The sequence below is a fragment of the Phlebotomus papatasi genome, chromosome 2 (genome assembly GCF_024763615.1).
Source record: "Phlebotomus papatasi isolate M1 chromosome 2, Ppap_2.1, whole genome shotgun sequence".
NCBI lineage: Eukaryota > Metazoa > Arthropoda > Insecta > Diptera > Psychodidae > Phlebotomus > Phlebotomus papatasi.
The window spans coordinates 46,918,888-46,944,905 of record NC_077223.1 but is presented as its reverse complement, the minus strand read 5'-3'; the positions used below and the strand labels follow the sequence as shown (position 1 = coordinate 46,944,905).

At 33.7% G+C, this 26,018-nt stretch overlaps 1 protein-coding gene across 2 annotated transcripts; it reads right to left on the bottom strand.

Annotated features, from left to right (window-relative positions):
* Nucleotides 1-11,508: 11,508 nt before the first annotated feature.
* Nucleotides 11,509-25,965, bottom strand: LOC129801341 (sideroflexin-2). Of its 2 annotated transcripts, none has more exons than XM_055846278.1 (6): nt 25,862-25,965; nt 21,573-21,750; nt 21,267-21,414; nt 20,903-21,073; nt 13,686-14,225; nt 11,509-13,571 (listed from the first exon to the last, which is right to left on the bottom strand). In XM_055846278.1, exons 2-6 carry the CDS (start codon nt 21,598-21,600, stop codon nt 13,460-13,462), a joined length of 999 nt encoding a protein of 332 aa, XP_055702253.1. In that variant the 5' UTR covers nt 21,601-21,750; nt 25,862-25,965; the 3' UTR covers nt 11,509-13,459. The 2 variants fall into 2 exon arrangements, with proteins under 2 accessions (XP_055702253.1, XP_055702254.1); XM_055846279.1 differs by having other exon boundaries at nt 21,573-21,730.
* Nucleotides 25,966-26,018: the final 53 nt, after the last annotated feature.

Sequence of the window (26,018 nt, the reverse complement as noted above, 5' to 3'; positions counted from 1 at the left end):
TTTTGTGCACATTATTACTTCTAAGTCTTCAAAGAAATTGGATTTTCACTGTTTTATTTATATATGTTTTCTTTTTTTTGTATTTTGGATACCATTTTATATTAATATCTTATCCAATATTCTATAATTTTGTAAGTACCGTCGTTGCGGGTGACTTTGCACGTTTTTTCGCTATTTTTCAACTTTACCCTCTAAAAATGGACAGTTAAAGTGAAGGGAGGGGGGTGAATGGATAAAATTATTTGTATTCAGTTGTTAATGAATGGATTTTGTGCCACTAACATTAATTTTATAAAATTTTACTCCGTTAAAAAAAATTAAGAAAAAAGGCTTGCACTTGGGATAAGGTGCGGGTGACTTTGCACTTTTTAATAAATTTTAAAAAATCAACAATTTCTGATAATAAATGACAATGAAGATCTTCACATCTAAGGGTAAGATGCACGAGATCTACAAGATGACGTGATTGCCATCTTGATTTGACGTTTCTGTCCGCCATTTTGAATAACTGTCAAACCCTAAAACTCGTCCGATTTGGTTGAAATTTTAGTATGTTCTAGCTGATGTCAAGACCTTTCTAAAACGTATCTATGTTCCAGTCTACGTCAGGTATTTACCTAGATACAGAGGCTCAAAGTTTAAAATTTTGTAATACTCATATTTTGGCGGTCTTTATTTTTTAATCTTCAATATTTGAAACCTAAACGAAATGCATCAGTAACCATTAAAAATAGTTGAGTCTTTAATTTTATATATTTATTTACTCTAACATAATTTAAAAAAAAATAAACGTAAAGTGCATTAATTATTTTTTTTTATTTTTCGTCTTTGCGAAAACAGTTTTTAAGATTCTCAAATAATGCGCTGTTATAAACAAAAACACTACTTTTCTTTTTGTTTGTTTGTTAGATCTCATCGCCTAACGATAGCGCTGTCTTTTTGTGATGGTTTTGATAAAAGAAACCCTCCGTAGTTCTGTTTTCATGAAAATGTCAAAATTTTGAACTTTGATCACCTATATCTAGACAACCACTTGACCTAGGTCGGATTTTATATATGTTCTGAAAAGGCCTTGGCATCAGCTACAACATACTAAAATTTCAGCTCAATCGGATGAGACTTTTGTTTTGACAGTTATTCAAAATGGCGGACAGAAACGTCAAATCAAGATGGCGACCATACCATCTTGTAGATCTCGGTCATTTTATCTTAAGTTCCCACAAAATTGGACAATTTTTAGCCAAATGCTTCTATAATAAAGCTTTAGAAAGACCATTATATGCAATTTTATAAGATAAATCGTGCGGTCTTATGAAGATAATAGGGAAAAAAAATATTTTAATAAAAATAATCAACAAAATCGAAGTGGATTATTCTAGCCAGATAAATTTAGATTGGATTTGGGCAATTTGCTACTCTGAAATCGATTTTGGAATTGCACCTTCAGATAACTTTTTCACGGAGTCGGTTTTTGACAAAATACCTATATTTGCATTTCATTGACTGTTACTGAAACTACAAGTATCCTTTTGAGGATCATTGTACCTTACTTGGTACATAACATATCCCTATATACTTTGACATGGTAGACCGGATTGGCGAACACTATCAATAAGTGCTAGAATTTTTGAAAGTCTTACGGACAGCAGAGTGCAAAGTCACCCCCCGAGTGCAAAGTCACCCGCAACGACGGTATATAAAATTTTAATGGACTGAATTGACGAATTAACCCATTATTAACCAAGATTCCGATTCCAATTAAAAATAACAATAATAATAGCACTGATATATAAAATTAATGTTTTTGAAAAATCCAAGTGAAAATGTCGCTGATTGTAATATAGTATTTGTCTAATTTGTCTGCAGATTTGGAAATGATCTTCATTTTTGTTCATTTATCACAATTCTGAATATTTTTTACGCTGTTTTGTTTTTATATTGCTCAGTGGGCTCTCTTCGACCGCCTCTCCTCAACTCGACTACCCTGGGTTCCTTAAGTCGACCGGTGGAAATATTTATTCAATTTATTTATTTTTGCAATAATATTTAGCGAATAGTTTGGTCATAAATAATATGAATCAGTTGGAAATTTGTAAAAATTGACCATTAACCCCGTGTTCATACGTGGATACCGTGGATAGCCAAAAAAATTTGGATAGCCGAAAGACAAATCAGATTGGATTTTTCGGAAAAGGTCATTGGATAAATCGGAAAATTTTAATGATAGGCGGCTTTGAATTTGCTTCTGTTTGTACAGTAGAGTCTCGCTATAAGCCATCGCTCTATAGTCCACAATTTATCGACCGTTGGTTTCAAACACGGATTTTACGTTAGGAGGTTATGTTTTTTAGTATGCGACATTCAATGTCGTCTTAATTATTTTAATATTTTTGGCAAACTTTATCGAGTAGTTGTGATAATTGTGATCAATAATGAAGAGAGCGAGGACAAGTAGGGGAGACCGGGGAGGTTTGGGACAGGGGTAGTGTGGGATAAGGCGATTTTTTCAATTAATTTTTGAAATAAATGGGATTTAACCATTACTGTATCGTAGGCAATATTAAGATGTATCTTGACTAAAAGAATGAATATCCTCAGTTTTATTGTTTTAATTCTTTGAACAGTTTCTTAAAAATTGATAAAAATTGTATTTTTTGATTTCTCAGTTTTGCTCTTTGTATTTTATATCAGCGATATATAATCAAAACTTTTTTATCTCATTAGCTAGCAGTGTAATCTGGAAACGTATTTTTATATAAGTTTCAGAGATTATACGCTCTTGTTTTTTACTTAAAGGTTTTAAATATCAAAACTACCCTCGGGGATGTTCTTGGACACCTGAAAGCAAGGTATTTACATTCACACTTCACCTCCCTATAAGATGAATCACTAAAACCAGCGACGTCACAATGAGATTATCTACGTCATCAAAATGGCTTCTCGGGTTTGGCGGGATCCGAATTTTCGGATGGCGCCAAATAAAAATTCAGAGTAAGGTTGCTATAGCTTATGGGTGGTGTGATTCTCCTTTCATTTTTAATTTGAATGCAAACTGGGTACAAATTTACGGACAAAAAATGAAAGATATTTGCATCACAAATAATCTAGTCTAAAATTAAACACATTTAAATGATTTTTTTAAGTTTCGCGAAAAAAAATTTTCTGAAGAAATTCCAAGAAATCCGAAAAATAAAATATGCAACTTGTCAAAGTTTTTAAATGGTAGTTAAACGTTTACAATGTCGCAGAAATGTGATGTTCCTTTGTGTGATAATGTATTTGGCAAAAAAAGACGAATTTATCCTTTCATCGCCTTCAAAAAACAGCTGAAAAGAATGTAAAACTCAAATGGAGAGCTTTTTGCGGTGGAAAGGTTGAATTTCCCCGCATTTGCTTAGACCACTTCGAAGCTGAAGATTTCATGAGAACATCTGTTTTCATGAAAATGTTTCCGGGGGCGCGACAAATGCTCAGAAATGAGGGTAAGTTTGCTAAATTTTATTACTTCTTGCATACTATGAGATATATTTTTTCAGCTGTACCATCAATTCCGCGAACCCAATTTGAAGACCCGAAATCAAGCCCGAAATCAAGAGATTCAGCATCCTTCTCAATTGTGCAGCCTCCAAAGCTCTCGCCAGCACAACCTCACACTGTGGCTGTTCCACACATGTCACCGGCACAACGTCACTCTGTGGCTGCTCCATTGACCTCTCCAAATTCAGGATATATCGCTAAAAAATTCATGGTAATTGACACCAGCATTGGATCAAAATCCTTAAACAAAAAAGAAAAGGAACAGGGAAGATCGTCATGGGTTGAAGCGAGAAGCCGAGGAGGTTTAATAATTCCAAACATCGACCTCATGGAGCTACGCACTAAGATGGACAGCATTTTCAAAAAATTTCACAGTTTAGGAGAGTTTTCATTTAAGAAAAACGTTGTCGCAAACACATCTGCAGCTATTAAAAATGCCCTGAAATGCCTTGAAAAAATACCAGTCATTGAAAATTTAGAACAAATTATCAATGAATTTTCAAGGCTTAGAATAAAAATCTGAATGAGAGTGTTAAATAGTCAAATGCAAGATAACGATAGAAAGCAAGCTGAGAAGCGCCGCCGTTATCTTGAGTCGCTTGAGCAAAGCAAGATGCGCAAGTTAACGCATTAGTTATAATTTGTAACGCTACTTATATATATTTATAAAAATAAAATAATTCCTTGTATATAGAAGATATTGAAATGCTATGTCTTTATATTGACCCATTGAGAACCAAACAAAATAAATATTTCAAATCAGGAAAAATACATTTTCTTGATTTGAATTTTACCGTCTTCTTGCACCCCACTAATTCTCTAATGACTTTTAACCCTTCAAGAGTAGTATCACGAAACATATTTAATGTGATTTCTAACTTATTTTTTAATTTAAAATTGCTTACGCGAGAATTTACTAAGTGTTAGGATTCAAAAACGTAATGTACGTACGTACGTAACGTTCGTTACGTACTTTGACTTAGAGTCTGAAGCATGTAGAAGGCATCGAAGATCGATGCCTGTGTCCTCTGTGGTGATTGCGTGATGCAGCAATTCTAAAATCTTCACACTAAACAAGCAGCAGGAATCCCCTGAAATTGATTTACACTGATTCGTCATACAGGGAAGTCTTTTCTATTGCAGCATTCGAAGCAAATCCTCTAATTATCTGTAAATTTCTTCCGAAGTGTCCAAAAACAATCCTGGATGCAATGATTTTGTCACCAAACGACACACCCACAGCAAAAATAATCCAGCACTTTTACAATACAAAAAGGTATTAGCGTCGCATCGTAGTATAAGTTGCGTTAAAAATGTTCTTTTTCTTGAGAATTGTGTTTTATGAAGGTATAATTTTATGAAATCAGAAATATTCCGTACTATTATCAAAGACAATTGATCAAATCGGTCGATTACAATAGCTGTGAAAATAAGAGAATCATAGTAATTATTCGGAATTGTCAAATGATATTTTTTCATTCTTCTTCTTATTCTTCGGAATGTGTTTCGGAAGAAATTTGACCCATAAACCTAAAAAATGCATTTAGTGATTCACCTTATAGGGAGGTGGAGTGAGAATGTAAACACCTTGACCTGAAAGGGGATGAATGGGACGTTGATTTTCGACAAGATTGTAGGTTGCATGCAATTGTTTATTTTCAAAATGAAGAGTAACGCTCAGTTTCTACTGGTAATCTCCCTTTTGTGCAAACTTTACCAGTTGAGCAGTTGTCTACAGGGGCAATTAAACCACCAATGTCTTGGGAATCAATAATTTATTCTCCAGAGGACATTCGACCTTTGCTCAATCCTGTTAGAAACTATTTTCTCGAAAATTTTTCGAGCAATATCCTCTACAATTCTCACAAGTTCTCCAGGAAAGGCAAGACGAGAGCTTTTTCAGAAAAATAAGGAAAAACCAGGTAACATACAGTTGTCATAAAATCAAACAGGAATCCGTCAATGAGTTCAAGACTAAAAGTTGCAAGAAAATCTACTTACGTGAGGAATTTGATGATCATGATTGCAATACTTGGAATAAAAAGAGAAAAAAAAGTAGATGGAAAATAATAAGAAATTACGTTAAATAACTGATTGACAATAAATGACTCTACTGTACAAATTAAATTGATATTAATTTCTAAGTATAAAAAAAAGATTGAAAATTTTTATTTCTATTAGAAATATTTTTAATCTAGTATTTAAAATTAATTAACGTGTTCCAATAATGCAAATTATGCGAGAAAAAAACGCGTCCCAAACATCCCGTTTTGCGTCCCATACTGCCCCGCATCGGGGAGATTTGGGACAAAGCGTCAAGTTAAATGTATCATCTTCTCCAAGAAAACCCAGTTGTTTTACAAGTTCTATTGAGTACTTTTTATAAAGTCAATACCCATAAGTATCCTATAGGCCGCATAAAATTGTACTACACCATCGTGATTTTTTGGAATACTGTCTCAAAGTCAAAACATGAAAAAGTGTCCCAAACCTCCCCGGTCTCCCCTACCACAATCGCAAAGAAAATGGAAGCCGTCGAGCTTTTGCAGAGTGGGAACCTTTGAATTCCGTGGCAGCTATATATCACGTGGATAGATCCACTGTACACAAATGGAAAAATAACTATCAGACACTGAGAATGAACTTGAAGAACAACTCGGGAAAGAAGAAACTACGGCATAGTGATTATTCCAAGACATGTGAAGCCCTCTCTCTGTGGTTTTACTGCATGAGAGAAAAAGGCGAGTTACCATTTTGTGCTTCCGGAACAATTGTTTTATCAATTTTTTCCAATATAGGAATGCCAATCAGTGGCCCCCTTCTTCGGGCAAAAGCTCTCGAATTTCACAAGCAGTTTCAAGACGGACCGATCAATTTTACTGCAAGTACTGGATGGCTCGATAAATGGAAGAAAAGGCACGGAATGAGACGACTCACTGTTTCCGGGGAGTCTCTGTCCTCTAATGAAGAAATGCTTCCAGAATTTCTAGAAAGTCTTCAGAACATAATAGAAAAAGATGACCTGACCCTGGACCAAATTTATAATGCAGATGAGACGGGGCTTAATTACCGCAGGCTTCCGAACAAGACGCTTGTTGAGAAAAATAGAAGGTCTGCTCCTGGCTTCAAAGTGAATAAAGAAAGAGTCAGCGTTCTAGCCTGCGCGAATGCTACAGGCTTGCATAAACTGCCACTTCTGCTTCTTGAAAAAATTATCAACGAAATGAAGGAGAATGATGTCCATCATTCTGACTATAGAATTAAGAGAGGGGACATTCTCAAGAAAGTTGGAAGGAAATTAAAAATATCGGAAGAAACTTTAAAGAAGAAGATTGCTTATAAAGAAGCAATACAATGCTGCGTATTATGTGGCGAATATGATCTCCAGGCACGGGGGACGGAGTGGTGATGGAGTGGAAGAAGATGATGATGATAATGGGCCGAAGGAAAAATGTTTGGAAGTGGTATGAACACTGCTCGTTCTTAAGAGCAAAGGACATCCGTATGAAGACGACTTCTACACAACATTTTGTTCGAAAAAAAGATGGTGCAAGCGCAAGTACAACTATCTCAAAAAGAACTCAAAGAGAGCAAGATAAGAAATTTCCTATCAGGAGTGGTGTTAGTGCCCTACTTTCAAAGGTGCCCCATTTCCCCCTAATAAGACTCAATATTGTGTCAAAAACGATTTGCCAAAAAGACAAGTTTCTGAACCGGGCTTCAAAAATGTGATTCTAAATAGTGTTTTTAAGGCAAACTCAAGTTTTGTTATTCCCTCTGCATGTCAAATTATGTTTATGGTCTCTACACACTAGAGAAATATATGTCCATATTGAAGCGAATTCCCTACGCTCGTGTAGGAAAAACTCTTCAATATGGACATAAATTTGTCTAGTTTGTAGAGGCTATAATGAATCAATTTATCAAGGCTTTTCCAAAAGACAGCAAGTGCCTCAAATACCTGTGCAAAAAGTCCCCAAATTTATCCGAAGTAAAGTTGACAGAAGAATCTTTGCTGCTCAGACCAGATATTCGTAAACTTATGAAGATGAATGAAGAATTTGACAGCAACATGACAATAAAAGAAAATGAAGTTTGGACTTCAAAGGTGTCGTCAATACATATCTGAGTAATTACCAGACTCCTGACAATAAGGTAATTCTTAAGAATATGCTGGATGCATTTCAAGAGTTAAGTGGTTCAATGAGTGCTAAAATACATCTTAACTCACTTATTGTTATTCTCCCTGAAAATTTTAAAACAGTGAATGAAGGACAGGGCGAAAGATTTCATCAGGACCTTAAGGATATAGAACGCAAGTAGGGAGAGGTAGGTCTAATTTAAGCTGTGGGTTATTAATCCACTTTCTGCGAATTAAATTTTGTGATTAGAAACTAGTAGTCATTGCTTTTTTTGTTCACCGTAATTATAATTTGAGATAATCATTATATTATTTAGATATCATTAATTGTGATAGCAATTTAAAGTTAAGTATCTGATTGATTCTCAAGAGACTCAGAATCTTTTTGAAGTGATTCTTTCGTATAATTGAAAATAGTGGTGGTATCTACACAGGTATTTTTACACAGCGCCAGAAACAAGAGAAAAATTGCGGCGAGTCTCCGAAGCTGACGTTTCTCGTCAATTGAGCGCAAACGAAACGTCATTGCAGTTTCTCGTGAAATTTTTTGCGAATTTTCTATGGTTCTTATCGTGCAAAATCAGTGAAAAAATAACAACGTGCGTGCAGTGGATACAGTTATGTATTTGTCTGGCGAAGAATTGGAAGAGCAAGTTTAAGGATAATCCCTTAAAATTGTCCTTTCACAGGTGAGTGTTTTCAGTGTTTTAAGTCTCATTTAAAGTTGGTACACGCACGGTTTCTTTACCTTGGCTAATTAATTTCTGTATTATTAGGAAGCCAATTTCATAGTCCTCCATATCGTCGGTTGCGTCTACCTCTGTCGTATCTGCATTTGTTTTGTATCTGCATTTCGTGCAAGCTACAATACAGACGACTCCTCTTTCATTAAATGCTGACACAAAAGAAATGCAGATACGACAGAGGTAGACGCAACCGACGATATGTCTATAATCTCAAACTGTGTGTAACAACTATATACAAAATTTGAATAAAATGTGAATGCAACGCTTTTTGGTGAAAAATTGCTAATGGTTGGCCAATGGCGTAGAATGGCGCTTTAGCCAAATTTGTTTAAAAAGTCGTACTGTCCTTACCTTTCGATTAAAAAGTATTTAATTGAATGATGGAACTTATATTTCGTAAAATTTTATTATATTTTCAGTTTTCCATCTGATGAAATTCAAAAAAGTGTGTGGAAGCACCGGTTGCAAATTGAAGGAAATATCTTAAAGAGCAACCGTGTGTGCAATTTACATTTTGACGAAGAAGACTTCTTCCTGCAAAAGCATGGCCAGAAACTGAAAAAGTTTCTTAAAAAGAGGACGGTTCCAAAGGTAAGAATTGCAATTATATTATTAATGGTATTGAGCTGATATTTATTACAATGTAATAAATGTTGTGTCTCGTATTGGAGAATCTGATAAGTCTATAGGGCAACAGAATTAAGCCAAGAAACTAAACTGGCATTGCAGTACTCCAAGCGCCAAATAATGGATAAGATGTTAAGGAGAATAAGGTGCGAACACTGTTGTTCGGACCTCGTCTCCGATTCAAGTGACCTTTTTTCGCACGTCACTGAATTATGTGAAATGTACATTTGAAAAGATATGGAGGAAAACTATGCAGCTAAATTTGAGATTTGTGTAATGATAAACTATATTTTGAAGGAATACAAAGATTATGCTTATGAGCAAAATCATTATCATTTCCTTGAAAATGTTAACCATTACATTAACCTTTTAACCATCTATGCGACATTATACGCTGACGTACGAATTAGAAGAGAATTGCAGCGTGCCACTGATAAGGAGTCGATCAGGAACAAACTCCGCTGCCTTACACATTGATACTTGTAAGACATGTGACGTGCTGAAACACTCAATTGGAGCTGCCAAAGATGATATCGAATAAAGACAAATCGAGAAAGAAAAGAGAGATGAGCATCAGAAAATTGCCAAAAGAGTGCATACTGAATTCCGCGAGGATCTAAAGAAAGCTGGTAGGGGGAAGTGGGGCACCTTTGAAAGTAGGGCACCTTTGAAATTGCGATTTTTCTCCTATATTTAAATGGAATTGAGCCGTATCATAATGTAATTTACCTGTACAAACAGATTGAGAAGCTAAATAACATTATGTTATGGCTCAGTTCTATTTAAACGTAGGAGAAAAATCTCAATTTCAAAGCTACCCCACATTCAAAGGTACCCCACTTCCCCATAATGAGGTAAAAACATTAACATTTGACTTGCAGAAAGCCTTCTCCACACCAAAAGTCCCAACCAACATTGCTCTTTATAAGCGACAACTGTGGACATACAATCTATGTGTTTATGATGAAGGGGAAAAGCAAGGTAAGTGAATGTGTAATACTTTTCAGTGATATTTTGTTTAAAAAAATAAATGAAAAAGTGTAGGGGAATGTTGGCATGGTTCGCACAGAATGAACCTTCAAACAATGCAAATTTTCTCTTTGTTTGCAAAGGCATAGTTCGTCATTTCTTAGCCATAACATAGATAATTATTAAGCTCATGAGACGAGATGAGAAATGGTAAGTCAGCTCTTTGCAAACAAAGAGAAAATTTGCATCGTTTGAAGGTACACTCTGTGCGAGTCATGCCTACGTTCCCCTAAAGTTGTAAAAGTGGCAGTACTTCAAAATTTTGCAAGTTAGTTGTATTTAGATTTATATTACATTAATGGACATAATTTGACGAAAACTTGTTACGTAAAATCACAAATTCGTAAGGACAATTGAATTGAAATTGAGTGACGTTATTTACCAAGAGCTAGAGTGTGTTGAATTCTATTAGTTGAACTGAGTAACCGATAAGATCAAGTTTTACGTCAAAATTATAGAGGAGATTCTGGTCTATATTACAGTATCATTTTTCTATCACTTAATTTACATCCTAGATATTTTTATTGAAATAAAAAGTTTGAAATTTTTAAGAAATTTGATTCCAAATTGCTGTGTAATACCTCTCATATTTAGTTAAAAATTGAGTTTGCGAGCAATCCGAGTTTGCTCACGTTAAGAATCTCAGCTACAATAAACTAATCTAAGTTTATCTGTCCATTTTAATTTTTTATCGCTCTGCTTTCTGAAGAAGAGAATTTGAACCATTGGGGCTTACTCAAGAACTGATGCAGCTTGGATCAGATTAAGGCACACTGCTCCTGAAGCAGAATTCAAAGAAGCCTTCCGGTAAACTGGTAAATATTCACAAGTATGATCTAGAACATTACCCAAACCCTGTCTGTGATAAAGCAAAAGTTACAGAAGAAAAGCAAGTGAGGCCAATGCTCTTATATTAGGATGACCATAGTCTCCCGGATGGAAAATGGTGATGATGAAACAGCTTTGCAAAGAAAATTGAAGGGATTTAGAGTGTAATCCACAGATGATATTGTCCCGAAGAAGTACTTGGCCCGGTGCTGATGATTCTGACTACCAGAATATACCAAATTATGCCGGAAAACCGTGTTCCGTTCCGCCCGAGCATCCCTTTTTTCTAATTCTTTTTTGATCTTAAGTACAGAACGACAGATTAAATTTTCTTTTTTCAAGAAAATTTATCTATTTATTATTCATTCTTCTATCTATTTATACTTTTTTTCAAGAAAATTTATCTATTTTCAGAGCCATATAATTTTTTTCAAGTTTTGCAAAATTTCAAAATCGAAAAACGGAAAATTTTTCGAACATCCTTGGTCTCCCCTATTCATCGAAAATGAGAAAGATCGGGAAATTTTGAGGAAGTTTCTGGGGAAGTAAATTTGATAATAATGTCCGAAACTTTATGAATTAATTCTTTTTTTCAACATATTTCTTTGCATCAGAAATTGAAAAACTCATGCAGTCAAAAAATTGTAAACGAAATTAAGAAGATTCTTACCCTCATGGGACAGTGAGTAGTCAATTTAATCACTTATTGAATCTTTTAGTGAAACAGTAATCTCCTAATTATCAATTAATTTATTGTTTAAATTGCGTTATTCATAATAATAACCCAGTTGTTCTAAATTACCTATTTTATTTTAATTCCTAATTAATTGTAGTCATTAAAAGATCAAATGATCAATAAATTTCGAATAATTATAGAACTCAGTCAGTGTCAGGATCACGACGTCAGGAGTAACATATTTTTCAGAGTTAATGCCTTAGACACCTTTACGACTTAACTCTTTCGCGTCATTAGGGTCATATATGACCCCGGGAAAAAACATTTTTTTTGTTGACTATTTACATTAATTGAAATCTATCGGTTTGTGCACGACATCATAATAGAAGAATGTAAGATTCTTGGCTAATTTTCTCAACACTCCAGATATTCAGGAAAAGAAAATATTTCAGATCAAAAATCACTAATTTCGAACTTTGTGAAATGACTTTTCCTTTTCAAAATTTTTTATATTCATTTATTTTATTCAGCAAAAAGTTCTTTAGAAATACAAAATAGAATACTCAAAGATTGTATATTGCATATTTTGATGTAATAAACTACTCTCAATTTTCCAGAAAAGCATGTAGAATTTTCCGGGTCATATATGACCCTATTGTCGGCAAGGGTAACAGTGTTTTCGTCCCAAACCTATATCGAAATGTAGTTGGGACATTGTTTTTCTTTGTGAAATGCAGGTGGGTAATCTTGCTCCTGGACATTTCATCTTATATCAGATGAATTATAACATATTTTGCAATATTTTAGAGAGTATTCTGCAAGCGTCTCATATTGTGCAATTGTATTGTGTGTGAATAAATATCTAGAGTAGATAAGTTTATTTTTGCCAAATACCACTCAAAATATTGTGACAGTGACTGTTCAAGGGATTAGCAAGAAGATTCCTTGAGCATCAGGAGTACAGTGTTCATCAAGACAATCCAATTTGCCATGGATTTGGCCAAATTAACAACTTCAAGCAAAAAAACTCTCAGAAAGCCCGTGATATAGATTTTGAAAATGGTATGTACACTTCCCTTGAGAACAATAGGGTCATATATGACCCGGGGTTTTTCCGAGTTTTCACGCAATGGAAATTTTTTTTTTCTCTCAGAACTATTACATTTGATCATAAAGCATTAGGAAAAACTCAATTTTACATGAATTCACTTGCTGAATAAAAGTGGGACGCGAAAGAGTTAAGCCGAGAGACGGCTTAATTCTCTCGGCGAAAGAGTTAACGTGATTATAATTAAAATAATGATGTGATCAGTTTTCCACTAAGCCGTTTCTAGGCTTAAACCTAGAGACGAATTAGTCAGAAACTGATGAAAATGTAGTCTTATCATTATTTTGATTATAATTACGTTAAGCCGTATCTCAGCTTAAGTCGTAAGCGTCGTAAGTTTGTCTAGGCCAATAAAACTATCAAAAGTAAGAATAAGTAAGGATATTGGGGAATAGAATAGAGCCATCGATATACATACTTTGTGTATTCTTTTAGTTACAATTGGCAATCATGAGTATTTTTTTTTAAATGTTCTACATAATTTAGATGGCTATAATGGGTTAATTGAACATAATTTATCACAAAAATCTAAAATAATCACATCCTTATAAAGATTCAAATTCAAACCCTAATTATTAAAAACAAAACTAATCTGTGTAGTATCCTAAAATTGATTATTGTCGCTTCCAATTTTTGTTGTATTTTTTGTGACTTAAAGCAGCCTTCAATGTGTGTAACTCATAGCATTTCTTAGAGGTACGTTAATATAGAAATGTGACTTGAGAATGTTATCGCACTATTTGACTCACATATGAATGTTGTTTCTCTTAAAGTCCTTTATTAAAATACACCATTTGAGGTGTATTTCCTTTTGTATTTTGTTGAATTTCTTTGAATAAGTCCTCCTCGAATCGTTCAATTGTACTCACTTTGAGAGAACTGTTGCAATATTCGGAATTTATAGAAAAAAAAAGAATTATGTGCCGGATTGTTATCTCTCTAATAAAACATTAATAATAAATTGAAAATAAAATAAATAAAATGTGGACTTACCATTTTTGAGGAAATAGGGCACATGCCGTGGGTACCATGAAGGAAAGGAAGCATCCCACGGCAATTGTCTGGAAGGGTGCATGAAGGATGTGCATTCGTTTGAACCACGCCAATTTTTCCAGTTGTTCCATAATAACCGGAAGAATGAGCATGCCAGGAGCTGCCATTGTGATCCGTGAAAAGACCACCTGAGAGATACCTTTGACAGCAGCCACACGACTCCTGCCCACAACATTTCCGTTCTCATCACTGACCTCAATGCCCCGGAGTAGTTCGTTTTGTCGCATAAGTGGGATGTTGACGCAATTAGCGGCCGCAACAGCGGCAAATGGAACGTATCGCTGGATGAAAGGACCAGCACGCTTTTGCCACATACTTTTGCATCCGATAGCCGTGACCAGCGCACTTGTCGTGGCTGTCACATAGGCTAACAGCATCTGATTCACTGACATCGGTGAATTTGCATTCCTATTTGTGTAATTCACCAGGGCATTGAACGATTGGTTGGCCCACTGCCAAAAGACAACAGCTGATGTTGTGCTATGAGAATCACAAAAATATAGCAATAGAAATATAATTTGTGAATACTCTTATGCACATCATCACACAATTATGTTATATCACTTAATTTAGTATCTATTTTGCAAGAGTCTAATGCTTTTTGTTTCATAATCACACTTTTTTATAAGTTTTTATAAAAAATGGAATATTTTTTTAGTGAAAATTTAACAATATAAATGAATTTTCGATTTATCTGAAGGGCAAGAAATCAAATAATAAGGTTTCTAAATTGAAAATATCTATAAATAAAAAATTAGGACCATCTTTATTATTAGCAAAAAATCGTTATTTGGCTTAAGAGCCGCAAAAATTCCAATTTTAGAGCACGTTTTGAATTATACTATTCGTCAAATCTGATCCACAATTTCCAGTAAAAATTTAGAAAACTGAGATATGCACTACAATTTGATTTTCGAGGTGGTCTATTCTGTCCTTTTACATATAGTACAAATACTTCTGGAGAGAAACAGAAGCAAGATGTCGGCAAATGATTTTCAGAAAAGGTCAAATAGGGACACCTTTGAATTCGAACGGCTTTGAAATTGGGCTTTCTTCTCCTACTTTTAAATAAAATTGGACCTCATCATGATATAATTTAGCTCCGCAAATCATTTGCGAAGATAAATTACGTCATGATAAGGCTCAATTCCATTTAAAAATAGGAGAAAACAGCCCCAATTCAAAGTTGGTCCACATCCCCCTAAACGTTTAATAACATAAGACGGTGACAATAGGGGGCATATTCTGCTATTTAGTAGTTTCTCACTTAAGTATAAATATAGAGAAGTTCCCAACATTATTAAAAAGTATAAAATGTTATTAAAACGATTTGATCTGTCGTAGTATTTTGGCACGATCGAGAAAGGACAGCGCGATTGGTGGTCATAAGGAAGCCTTTTTTACCTTCCTTGAGAATAATCTGGATGTTGCCTGAAATCAGTAAGTAACACTTTGACTTAAAATGTAAACTAAAAGGGACAGATAATCCTAACCGGCTTATGTAGGTGAGATTCTTAACGTGAGCTAACTCGGAATGTATGCAAATTCGATTTAGAGCTGAAGTTGGGGGACGCCATTCAGTTATTTTGAATCAAATTCGTGAAATTATACAATTGTTTTTATTTAAAACCAAAATATCAAGGATTTGGATGGACTGGCAGAAAAGTGATATATGGGTGAAACAAACAAAATTTCAGAACTAGATTTTTGATTTTTTGTCTGTTTTCAGTCAGCTCTCCTACTCATTTTTCTTCTTTTTGATTTTTTTTTCTCATGGCATGTGAACGCAATATTTAAATACCTCGCTAAGTTATGTTTAAGGCTTTCGCAAGCTAAACTTATACCAGCAACACTTGCAGTTCGGTGCCATCAAATGCTTTTGGTCTTTTTGTACATTACTATTAAAACGGCAATTCTTAAAGTATTTTAATCAATTTTTACGGGTGATTCTCAATAAGTATGCTGTAATCGTTATCAAGCAAGCAATGTACTTCAGCTGATATTTTTTTCACAACTTAAATTAATAAAGTACAGTAGACTCTCTCAAATTCGGGCATTTGGGACCGAAATTTCACCCGAAAAAGAGAGCAATTCGGGCATCACATTGTTTGAAATGCAACGATGTTTTGTTTACCTGGATACTCATTATTAAGTTTACATACTCACATTAATTGTAAATTTCATGAAAGCCCCTTAATAATGCAAAATCACATCATAACTGAGACAAAATATGGTAAATTTGAGAATATTCATAATCGAACTTGAAAATTGTCAACACACTTTTTTCAAAATTAACTGCTGCCCGAATTAAAAAGTAGCCCGATGTTAAAGGAGCCGAATTACCTCAAAAGTACTTTCGTATCACTTACTGTTTATTGGTTCATAATTTATTTAAACCGATTTAACCTCACTTAAAAGACTCCCCATTCCCCATTACCTAGTATGTTTTACTGCTCGAACTCCATGGAGAGAGCAGTATAATCCCTGGATTTTGAGTTATATATATTTTTCGACTTCTTACCCCTCAAGGAGTCGTATTTTGGTAGAATTTTGGAAATCTGAAGTTTCGAGTTTTTTGGCGTCACGCTGTTTGTCCGTCTGTCCGTCCGGCTGTCGACAGCTCTAGAGGCCAAACGGTTAGAGATAGCGACTTGGGACCTTCGGAGGACCCCCCAAAAGTTGACCAAAGGATCGTTAACATGCCCCTCATTTTCTCCCCACCCCTCCCCTTCCCCTCCAAAACCATGTTTTTCGGGATTGCTCGAAAACGCGTCGTGCGATTTTTTTTTCATTTTTGGATATGTTATAGAGATTATCCAGGCGAACATTTCGTCCTTGGACGAAAATACCGTTGAATCATTCCTATAACGGGTTTTCAAGATCAAAAAATTAAAAATACACTAGAGGGCGCATTTATCAAGCGAATGGGGTCATGTTTGGGCTCGTTGGAAAGATCTTGGAATTTCCGACAAAACTGAACCTGTTCCAATCGGTTTTGAATTGGTAATGAACCGGTTCATATCCGATAACAAATTTTTATACGAAAATCAATTAAATTACTCCCTCAGTGCATCAGTGTATTTTGGGAAATATTTTGAGTGATTTAGTCGGTTCAAAACGGTTGTGAACCGGTAATGAACCGGTTATTTACCGATAAGTAATTTTTGTTCGAATATAATTTTTATTACTCTTTTAAACTATTTTGTGGATGAGTGATTTATGAATCGATTCAAATTAGTTGAATACTGGTAAACGGTAAATAATGCGAAAGTACTTTTGAGGTATAGCATCTAAGTCACGAGTTCGAGCATTTCGCAAATCTTGGGACGCCTTTCCACTCCTTTTTTTTTCAAAAACCGTCTCCAAAAAACAGGTCTCAATGGCTGAATTTTTAAAATTTTTAGTTGAAAATTTCAGAAAATAAGTTTAAATGTTCTATTTTTATTTGTTTAAGAGCTCGAATTAAATATAGATTTTTATTATGTTAAAAAAATGTCAAGGAGTATTGTTTCTTTTAGTCTGCGTGACGCACGTAAGGGCCTTTCCAGATCTGAGGATTAGCCAAGAGACGGCTTAGCGTAATTATATTCAACATGATGGTCAAACTTAATTTCCATCATTTTCCACTAAGTCGTCTCTCGGCTTAAGTCGTAAGTGTGTCTAGGGCATATTCCCATAATGGCCTCTACGTCTACACACTAGAGAAATTTATGTCAATATTTAAGAGTTTTTCCCACAATCGTATGGAATTTGCTTCATGGACATAAATTTCTCTAGTGTGTAGACGCCATAAGACTATTCTAGAGTCTATTTGAGTCCTAAGGTCAGAATGACTTTTTTGACCTAAAACTGTAGTGGATAGTGTTTAGTGATGAAGTTACAGTAAAGTTTAGTGATGGAGTACAGAAAAGATTCCCCAGAAAAGTTATGCAAGACATTCTGAGGAGGCGTCGACCTCGGCTGAATCAAATTTAGAATCTTGCCTTGGAACCCTTTGGGATCGAACCTGAACATCTTTCTGGAGTGGCGGAGGATCGATAAGCGGTTGAAAATGATGATAAAGATAATGAAGTACAGTGCTAGGGATTATAAAAATAAATTTTCATGATCTGTGAAAAGCTCGAATCTAAGGGTTTCTTTTAGTGAGTACATGTTGAACTTTTCTTTTAGATGACCAACCACTGAGGACCGCTATAAAAAATGTTCTTTTACAATAGGAAGAAAATATCTCTCCTGATTTTTTGGTGAGCCCCACGTAATTCGACACAAGGGCGTACCCAGGATTTCAGTTAGGGGGGGGCTAAATCTCAAATTTTGTTGGCAGGGGGGGGGGGGGTACATAATTTTTATTTAAAAAAAAACAGAAGAAATAAAATGGGATAAAGTATCTATAAATACAAGCTGGTCCTACTTTTTATTATAGATTAACCTATGCCCAATTTGTAGGTATTGGTATGGAACGATCGTAAGTGTTCCTCGGATCAGTACATTTTCTCCCATATTATTGGCCAAAAATAAAATTAATTTTTAAAAATTATTCGCTATTTTTTACCAAATTACTACAGTAAGTAAAACATTCCTTTTAGTTCATATTTAATCTATAAAGCCAACTATCCGTGAAACACTTGATTAAGTCCCTTCCGATCCGTAGAACACAGTGCATTTTTACTATTACACCTATCTTTATTCTGATGATAATAAACGCGCAAATTTAGATAAAATTTAGAAAAATAGTTAATTCAAGTTCTTAGGCATAAAAAGAACAACATTTAAACAATATTTTCTGAATTTTATTTCAAAAATTTTCAAAATTCAGCCATTGGGCCATGTTATCAGATATTAACAATGCAAATATTTTCTGTTAAGTGATGAATTAAACTAGTCCACGCACGAGGAATTTTATGTTTACTTGATTAAAACTTATAACTTATTCTATAAGATGAAACGTGGTGTAAAATACTTCAAAAATACTATTCTTGTAGAATATTCTTCCAAAAATTCAAGTTTCATTTTTTTCCAAAATTCTTCGTTCATGAACGCGACCCCAATCGGGACAAGCGGTTGAAAATGATAATGATTAAGGACTGGTTTAACTCATTGGCTAGCAGGAAATATTTAGTTTTTGAATTTCGGATGAACTTATTTCAAGAAATCTTGTCCATCGAAAAGTATTTTTTTTTAAAAGATCTCCGAATTCCGAAAATCATATCCCTATAGCTGAATTTTTAAAAGAAAACTTCAGACCGTACACTTTAAATATTGTACTTTTATATGTCTAAGAGCTCGAATTACATAAACTTTTCATTATGTTGCAAAAATATTAGAGAAAAATATGCTGTTTTTAGACTGTTAGACCCACGTAACCCCTTAAGGGGTTACATGGATCACGCAGCCTAAAAACAGCATGTTTTCTTTCAATTTTGTCAACGTAATAAAATTATTTCAATTTAAGCTCTTAACTGTGTAAAAATACAACATTTTTGAACTACATTTTTTCAAATTTTCAATTAACAATTTTAAAACTTTAGCCCTTGGAAATTGGCACGATTGGCACCTAATATTTGGAAACGTCTTTTTGAAGAAAACTTACTTTTCGGTAGTCACGATTACTTAGAGTAGATTAATCTAACGAACGTAAAAAAAATTATTTCCTATTAGAAGATGAATTGGTTAAAATAACTTGAACTATAGATTTTTTGTTGCTTTGATAACAATTCATTTTGCAAGACGAAACGTGATGCAAAAACGCCGAAAATCGTTTTTTGTATTAAATTTTCCCAAAAACCCAATTTAATCTTTTTTTTCAAAGTCCTCAAGTTTAAGTACGGGTTTAACTCATCTGTTAACAGGAAATAATTGGTTTTTGGGTCAAATGAAGCTACTCTGAGTAATCGTTACTAACGAAAAGTAAGTTTTTTCAGTAAACGTCTCCGATAATCTAGTCCTTACGGCCGAATTTTTTTTTTTTTTTTAATAAAAATATCAAAAAATATAGTTTAAATGTTATGTTTTTATATTTCTAGGAGCTTGAATTAAATAGCATTTTTATTATGTTGAGAAAAAAGTTAGAAAATATGCTATTTTCAGCCATTTTCACCCGCATAGCCCCTCAACAGATCAAAGTTCAAACCGGAGGAATAATTGATAATTTGAGACAAAACAGCAAAAACAAAAAAAAATTAATTAAAGAAAATTGTGACGTATAGGAGAAAAACTAAGATTCTTGATAAGGGGACTTGACTCCACCAAACGTACCATGTGAGATCCGTGTGCCAAAAAAAAGTTGTCAATTTGTTGCATTGAAAATTTAAGCTTTAAAAATTATTAAAAAATTTTATTAAAAAAAAAAATTTTTGAAAAGATTTTTTTTTTACTGATCAAACTTAATTTTTTTGTTGACCAAATATATTTTTTTTATTTCTCATTTGTTTTTGTCTTCTTTGACGCTTCTAGGGGGGGGCAGCTGCCCCCCCCTGCCCCTAGCTGGGTACGCCCATGATTCGACATCTATATGATAACGAGCTATATCTTTAAAAAAATCGTGAAGTGATTCATTGAGTTATAAAGGGCGTGCAGTGCATCGCCTAAAGCCGGTTATACTCATTTTATTCAATTTGAGTAAAATAATTTTATATGAAAACTGGCACAGATTTTTATTCAAAAATCCTCTCCGTGTAGTATTAATCAGAGAACAAGCCTAAAAGTTTTCCCCTTTAAAAACTCGCTTAGGGGTACTCTAAAAAAATTATTATAGTTAACTTTGCCTTTTGCTCTCAATGGAATTTTTTAAAACTTCTTGTATAATTCAACAAATTTGAAGCACAACTTCTCACTTTTCAAATGGATATCTATTCATTAAGTTCTGTACACTAGGTACACTAGAACTGAAGTAATAAATGATAAAAGACAAAGAAAAAAAAATTAGAAGTCTTATGACATGTGTGAGCGAAATCAAGATCAACTTCTTAATCGGGAGGCTCGACTCTACCAAACATACTATTATACTATATATAAAATCCACGTGCCAAAAATCGTGTTGAATAGTGTAAACAGATTTCAAGCCAAAAAATAAATTGTACTTTGAGAAAAAATAAATGGTTTGTATCAAATTGAAATTGTAGGCAAAATCTTAATAATTTTGGAATATTTAAACTTACCGATAAAACTGGAGCATTGCACCGGTTAGCAGCATTCCTCCAGGAACTTGAAAACTCATCCGACCAAAGACATTCTGCAATTCCCCAGAATCAGGATGAAAAGCACTTTCATACAGTTTCCTTGCATATATCACTTCTTCCCTCGTTGTTCCTTTTGGCTCCTTTCCATCTCTGTAACAAAACAATAAAAAAAAGAAAACTAAGTTTCCCATCAACTCAGGAATGCGTTGCTCTTTTCTTATGACAATTCCCATCTTCTCGCACTTAAATTTAGCTTTAACACGGCATTCGCATTCACGGAATATTTGCCTGAGGCCTTTAGAAAAAGACCAAAAAAAAATTAATTTTCTTATTATGGACTGACCTGTAATCTTCTATCAAGGCTTTGGCCTTATTCAATTCCGTCGTGGATGTTAGACACGTCCGTGAGTCTGTGATCCATGCAAAGTGCTTAAATCTTCCCAAAAATGTACTTTGATCCCAAAGTGGCTTATCGAGATCTACTCGGTTATCTGGAAAATATTATATAATGCACAATAATCGATTAGAATTTACCCTGAAGTGTTCTGGATGGCAAAATGATTTTTTTTAATAGAACTTTTCCTAAAGGAAAATACGTGAAAATTCATTTTCTTATTATATTTTAATGGAATTACAAAGATTCTCTCACCTGTATCTTTGGTAACTACTTTAATCATCTTGTGGATGTCTAGAAGTCAGGATTTAAATAGGATATTGGTGAGGAAAATTGTTTTTCCGGGCAGCACTCTCAAATCTCTCTTTTAGACACAATTTTCTGCGTGAAGCCACTAGAGGCGCTGCTCCCGTCTGACCAAGAATAGATTTCTCTATAAATTTAGAATAGTATATTGATAAATAATCCGTTAGGAATTCTCATAGAACTATTTCGTTCAGATAAAAATTAAAACTTCTCGGTGTTTTTGTTTGCTAAGCCACTTGTGATTGCTTTATATAGATTTTTCACGAGAAACATAAAAAAAATTCTACGGTATATAATATGAGACTTGAAAAAATAACTAAAAAATCCGGATTCGTTCAGAATTGTTTGAATCCAAGAGAATCCTAAAACTTTCTTCTTTTTTTAAAAAAGAAAAATTGTGTCTTTTTTGCAATTTCTTAAAAAATATTATTGCAATACATAATATGAGACTTGAAAAAAAACTAAAAAATCCCGATTCGCTCAGAATTGTTTGAATCCAAGAGAATCCTAAACCTTGCAAATGTGTTATTTTTTGCGTCGTTGCTTCTATGTTGATTAGAATAAGAAAACGGAAATGTTAAATTTTATGGACAAATAATTTCTGTTTTTTAATTTAACGTCTGTGGTTTTACTAAGGATCATTTTATGTATTACTCATTAGTCAAAATATATCTTAAGAAGATCTTTCCAAAAGGTTGTGGAAGAGATAATTTAAAAAAAAAACAATTTAAAAAATATATTATGGCAATTGTTAAATGAAAAATCTCACGAAAACCTTAAAGTTATATATTTTTTAATTAATGGGAGTATTTCAAATTGCATTGATTTTCAATCAATTTACTTTCTTTGAAAACTTAAAGGAAAATTGAAAATTCTGGACTTTGCGAGTAATTTAAAAGCCATTTATTATGAAAACCTGGGACGAAATCTAATAGAACGGTTATTTTATTTTTTACGAGTTCCCATAAAATTCGAGAAAGTGGAGAAAGTGCTAATCAGCATATTTTCGTAGGACAGCCGCAAAATTATTAAAGTGACACAATACTCACAATATGATGCAAGTGTCCTGAGTTTGAATTCTCTTTAGGTCATCAGGAATTTTTCTGGGGTTAAAGGCGTTCAAATTGCATATGGTAAGTCTCACTGTACTTGTTTTCTGCGGGAATGGGACTGACAATCCCAATCCTATCCTTGAAAAAATAATGAATAACCCGAAAATCGTGATTGAGAGAACGCCTTGTTCCTTTATCGAACGTTGTGCCTCCACTGTTTACATTCTCACAATAATTTTACCTCTCTACAATCATTTTCAAATCATTTTCTTCCCGAAATGAATTGTGCTTGTCGAGTAATTTTCAAAAATTTTGTATTGCAGAGATTCTCAAAAATCTGGGGCATTACTATATTAAAAATTAGCGTTCTAGACTTTTTGTTTATGTGACGAAATAGGTTTTCAATGCAGATTTTTTATCCCATGCATTTCCCTGATACATTTTACCCTCAATGATAATTTTTTATTGAAAAAAAAATGTTGGTGGAAAAAGCTGTGGAAAACTTTAAAACGAATACCTGAATCGCATTTAATAATAATAAAAATAAAAATGCTGGCACAACATTCCATGAAGGAACTGGGCCTTCCTGCAAGGGGATTTCTAGACATGCATTATTAATTTTTTTTTATACGGAATGAGGTTGTTAGTCCTATGCCTGTGGAATCAAGTGCAGTGAAGCTCTGGATGCAATCCGCCTCGGAGATTCGAACCCGAGACACCTGCATCATAGAGCAAGTGCTCTACTACTTGGCCAATTGAGTACCCCATGAAATGGGTTTTCATTACATATTTTTTATCCCATGCATTCCTCTGATACATTTTACAATCAATGATCATTTTTGATTAAAAAAAATGTCGGTGGAAAAAGCTTTGGAAAACTTTAACTCTTTCCGGACCGCAGCATATGCTGCAAGACAAATGCGCCATTTTTTAATCAAAAATATCTAAGCTCAGGAATTAATTGAGGTCCTACAAAACATATCTTATATTTGGACATCCTTATAGTTAGTAATTATCCACAAGAATCGGAATTTTATCAGTCCTGAATAATTAAAAAACATTGTTTTTCACTGAATATTCATATGCTGCTTTGGGTACTCAGAGTCCCAAAAGAGACGAAAGAGTTAAAACGAATACCTGATTCGCATTTGCCTCATCCAAAATATTCTTAAAAGTAAAAACAACTGTGGAATTATTTTAAAAAGGAGTTCGAAATTTTATTTTTTTTTTTTTTTGAACTTTGTTTGCTCGAATTTCCTTGACTTTTGAACGTTTAAAGAGAACTTCTTTAAGACTATGGTAAATTAAGCTAATTCAAAACCTGCTCTAAGTGGAAATTTTTCGCAACTCCAAAAGGAAATATCACTGATTTCATGGTAAATACAGCACTAAATTACTGTATTTATATATTTTCTATACCACAGTTTCATTATTTAGTCACTTTTGCTCCAAATAAAGTGAAAATCCATTCATATTCACAAATTTTAATTTGTTAATTTCTCAGAAAACTTAAAAGTGTAGCATTTCACCGTCGAATATTTCATCGATCGACCATGTTTTCCAACGAAAAATACAATGAGGTGACTGTTGTTTATTCGTTTAGTTTAACATTTATGTCATATTTCTGGCTAATTTTAGTTAAATTAAGTGCTAATCTTTATTGTTAACGGTACGTGAAGTTTTCAAATGAAATAATTACCTATTTCGTGAACAAAAAGGTTTTTTTTCTGAAGTGTCTGCAAATGCTTCAATTGGAAACCCCCGGAGATATGTTTTTTTGGATAGATTTTCTTATTGCATTAGATAGGAAAGAAAGAAGATCAGGAATAAGAACAAATCCTACACTCAAGAGCAACTCAACAAGATTTGGGAAACCTTTCATCACGGTTTCACTAACACTGTTTGTCTCCAATTAGAAACTTTCCCTTGTCCCTTTTGGATTAATATGTTTCCAATAGAAGCATTTTACGCTCGCGTATTTTTCTTGTATTTATGATGTTTTCAAATTATATCTAAAGAATTTTCTCTATACAGTGGGGAATCAGTGGTGCAATAGGTAAGACCGTTGGCTCTTGGGCGGATCGATTCCCCGGCTCGACTTACTGTTGTGAGTTCGAGTCCTGCCCGGTGCAAATCTGAATGTCTAATTTAGACAATTTTCATATGTTAATAACGTAATATAATGCACCGCTTACGCCCAACAACTCCGGGAGCATGGAAGAAGCATCCACACAGCGGGGGAAGGCGCTCCTAGGCGGTCTACAATGGACTTAGCCTTGGACTTTGCAGATTCTTCCAACACGGGGTATGGACATTGTAACAAATGATTACCTTGTAATACAATATCTCGATACGATTAATAATAATAACCATACAGTAACATTCTAGAAGAGTCAAGGAGCAAATTTATGTAATTTTCTTCAAAAAAATATGAACTTAATGTGTTGAATCTTCTGTCAAATTTAAAGCGTCTGGAAATGGTTTTGAATTAGGACATTTACCCTATTACAAATGCATAAAAATTTCAAGTCTTGGTTTTTTTTTATTTTTTGCAATATTTGTTTTAGGTCCAAAAATATTATTTACTTACTAAGTCATTTGATATGTAAAAAAGTAAAAAAAATGTCAATTAAAAAATTTTCAAATCTAAAAAGTTAACATCAAACGTGAACGTGATTATTAAAAAAAAATCAGTAATCTCTTTTTTTTCAATAGTTTCACATAAATCTCACAGAATTATTCAAATTATCAGTATTAAAATTGTTCTTATCAATTTTGTTGTTTTTAATTTCTAAATCAAACCAAGCAAGTGTTAATTTAAAAAAAAATGTCAGCAAGTTATTTTTCTTGTTTCCAAAACGAATTCCTTGAAAATTTTCTTAAGTGTTCAATTTTTTGATAATGCCTGAATTATATTCAAGAAAATAATTCTTTTCGTTACGATTAGTGTAAGGTAGGATGAGGTAATTTGGAACCATTTACAATTTGGGACATTTGAGATTTTTTCAGTGTTTTAGAGATTCAAAAGAAAGAAATCTGTTCTTTTTCTTCTTAAACGTCTTTTTCTTATTCTTTTTTACGGTCTTTGTTTTCTCTTTGATCATCTGAAATAGTGAGAAAATCTGTTCCAAATTGTAAATAATTTCAAATTAACCTAATTTTACCCTATATAATAATTTTACTCACCAATTCTTTGAAATTATTTTCCATTGCCGTCTAGAATGCTGACGAGTACCAATTCTTGTAATTACTACGAGCAGCATTATGTTTCTCTGTTCAGACGGGATGTTCAGGTTTTGACGTTTAGTTGGCCTCCCCAGATCTTGTTTATATTTTTCTGGTG

What these genes read in the sequence shown, in the direction of transcription:
- LOC129801341 (XM_055846278.1), bottom strand. Translation starts at nt 21,600, where the DNA reads ATGATTAAAGTAGTTACCAAAGATACAG. An exon ending in AGTAGTTACCAAAGATACAG is followed by an intron (nt 21,415 to 21,572) that starts GTGAGAGAATCT and finishes AATATTTTCCAG; the next exon opens with ATAACCGAGTAGATCTCGAT. An exon ending in GCAATGCTCCAGTTTTATCG is followed by an intron (nt 14,226 to 20,902) that starts GTAAGTTTAAAT and finishes TGATTCTCATAG; the next exon opens with CACAACATCAGCTGTTGTCT.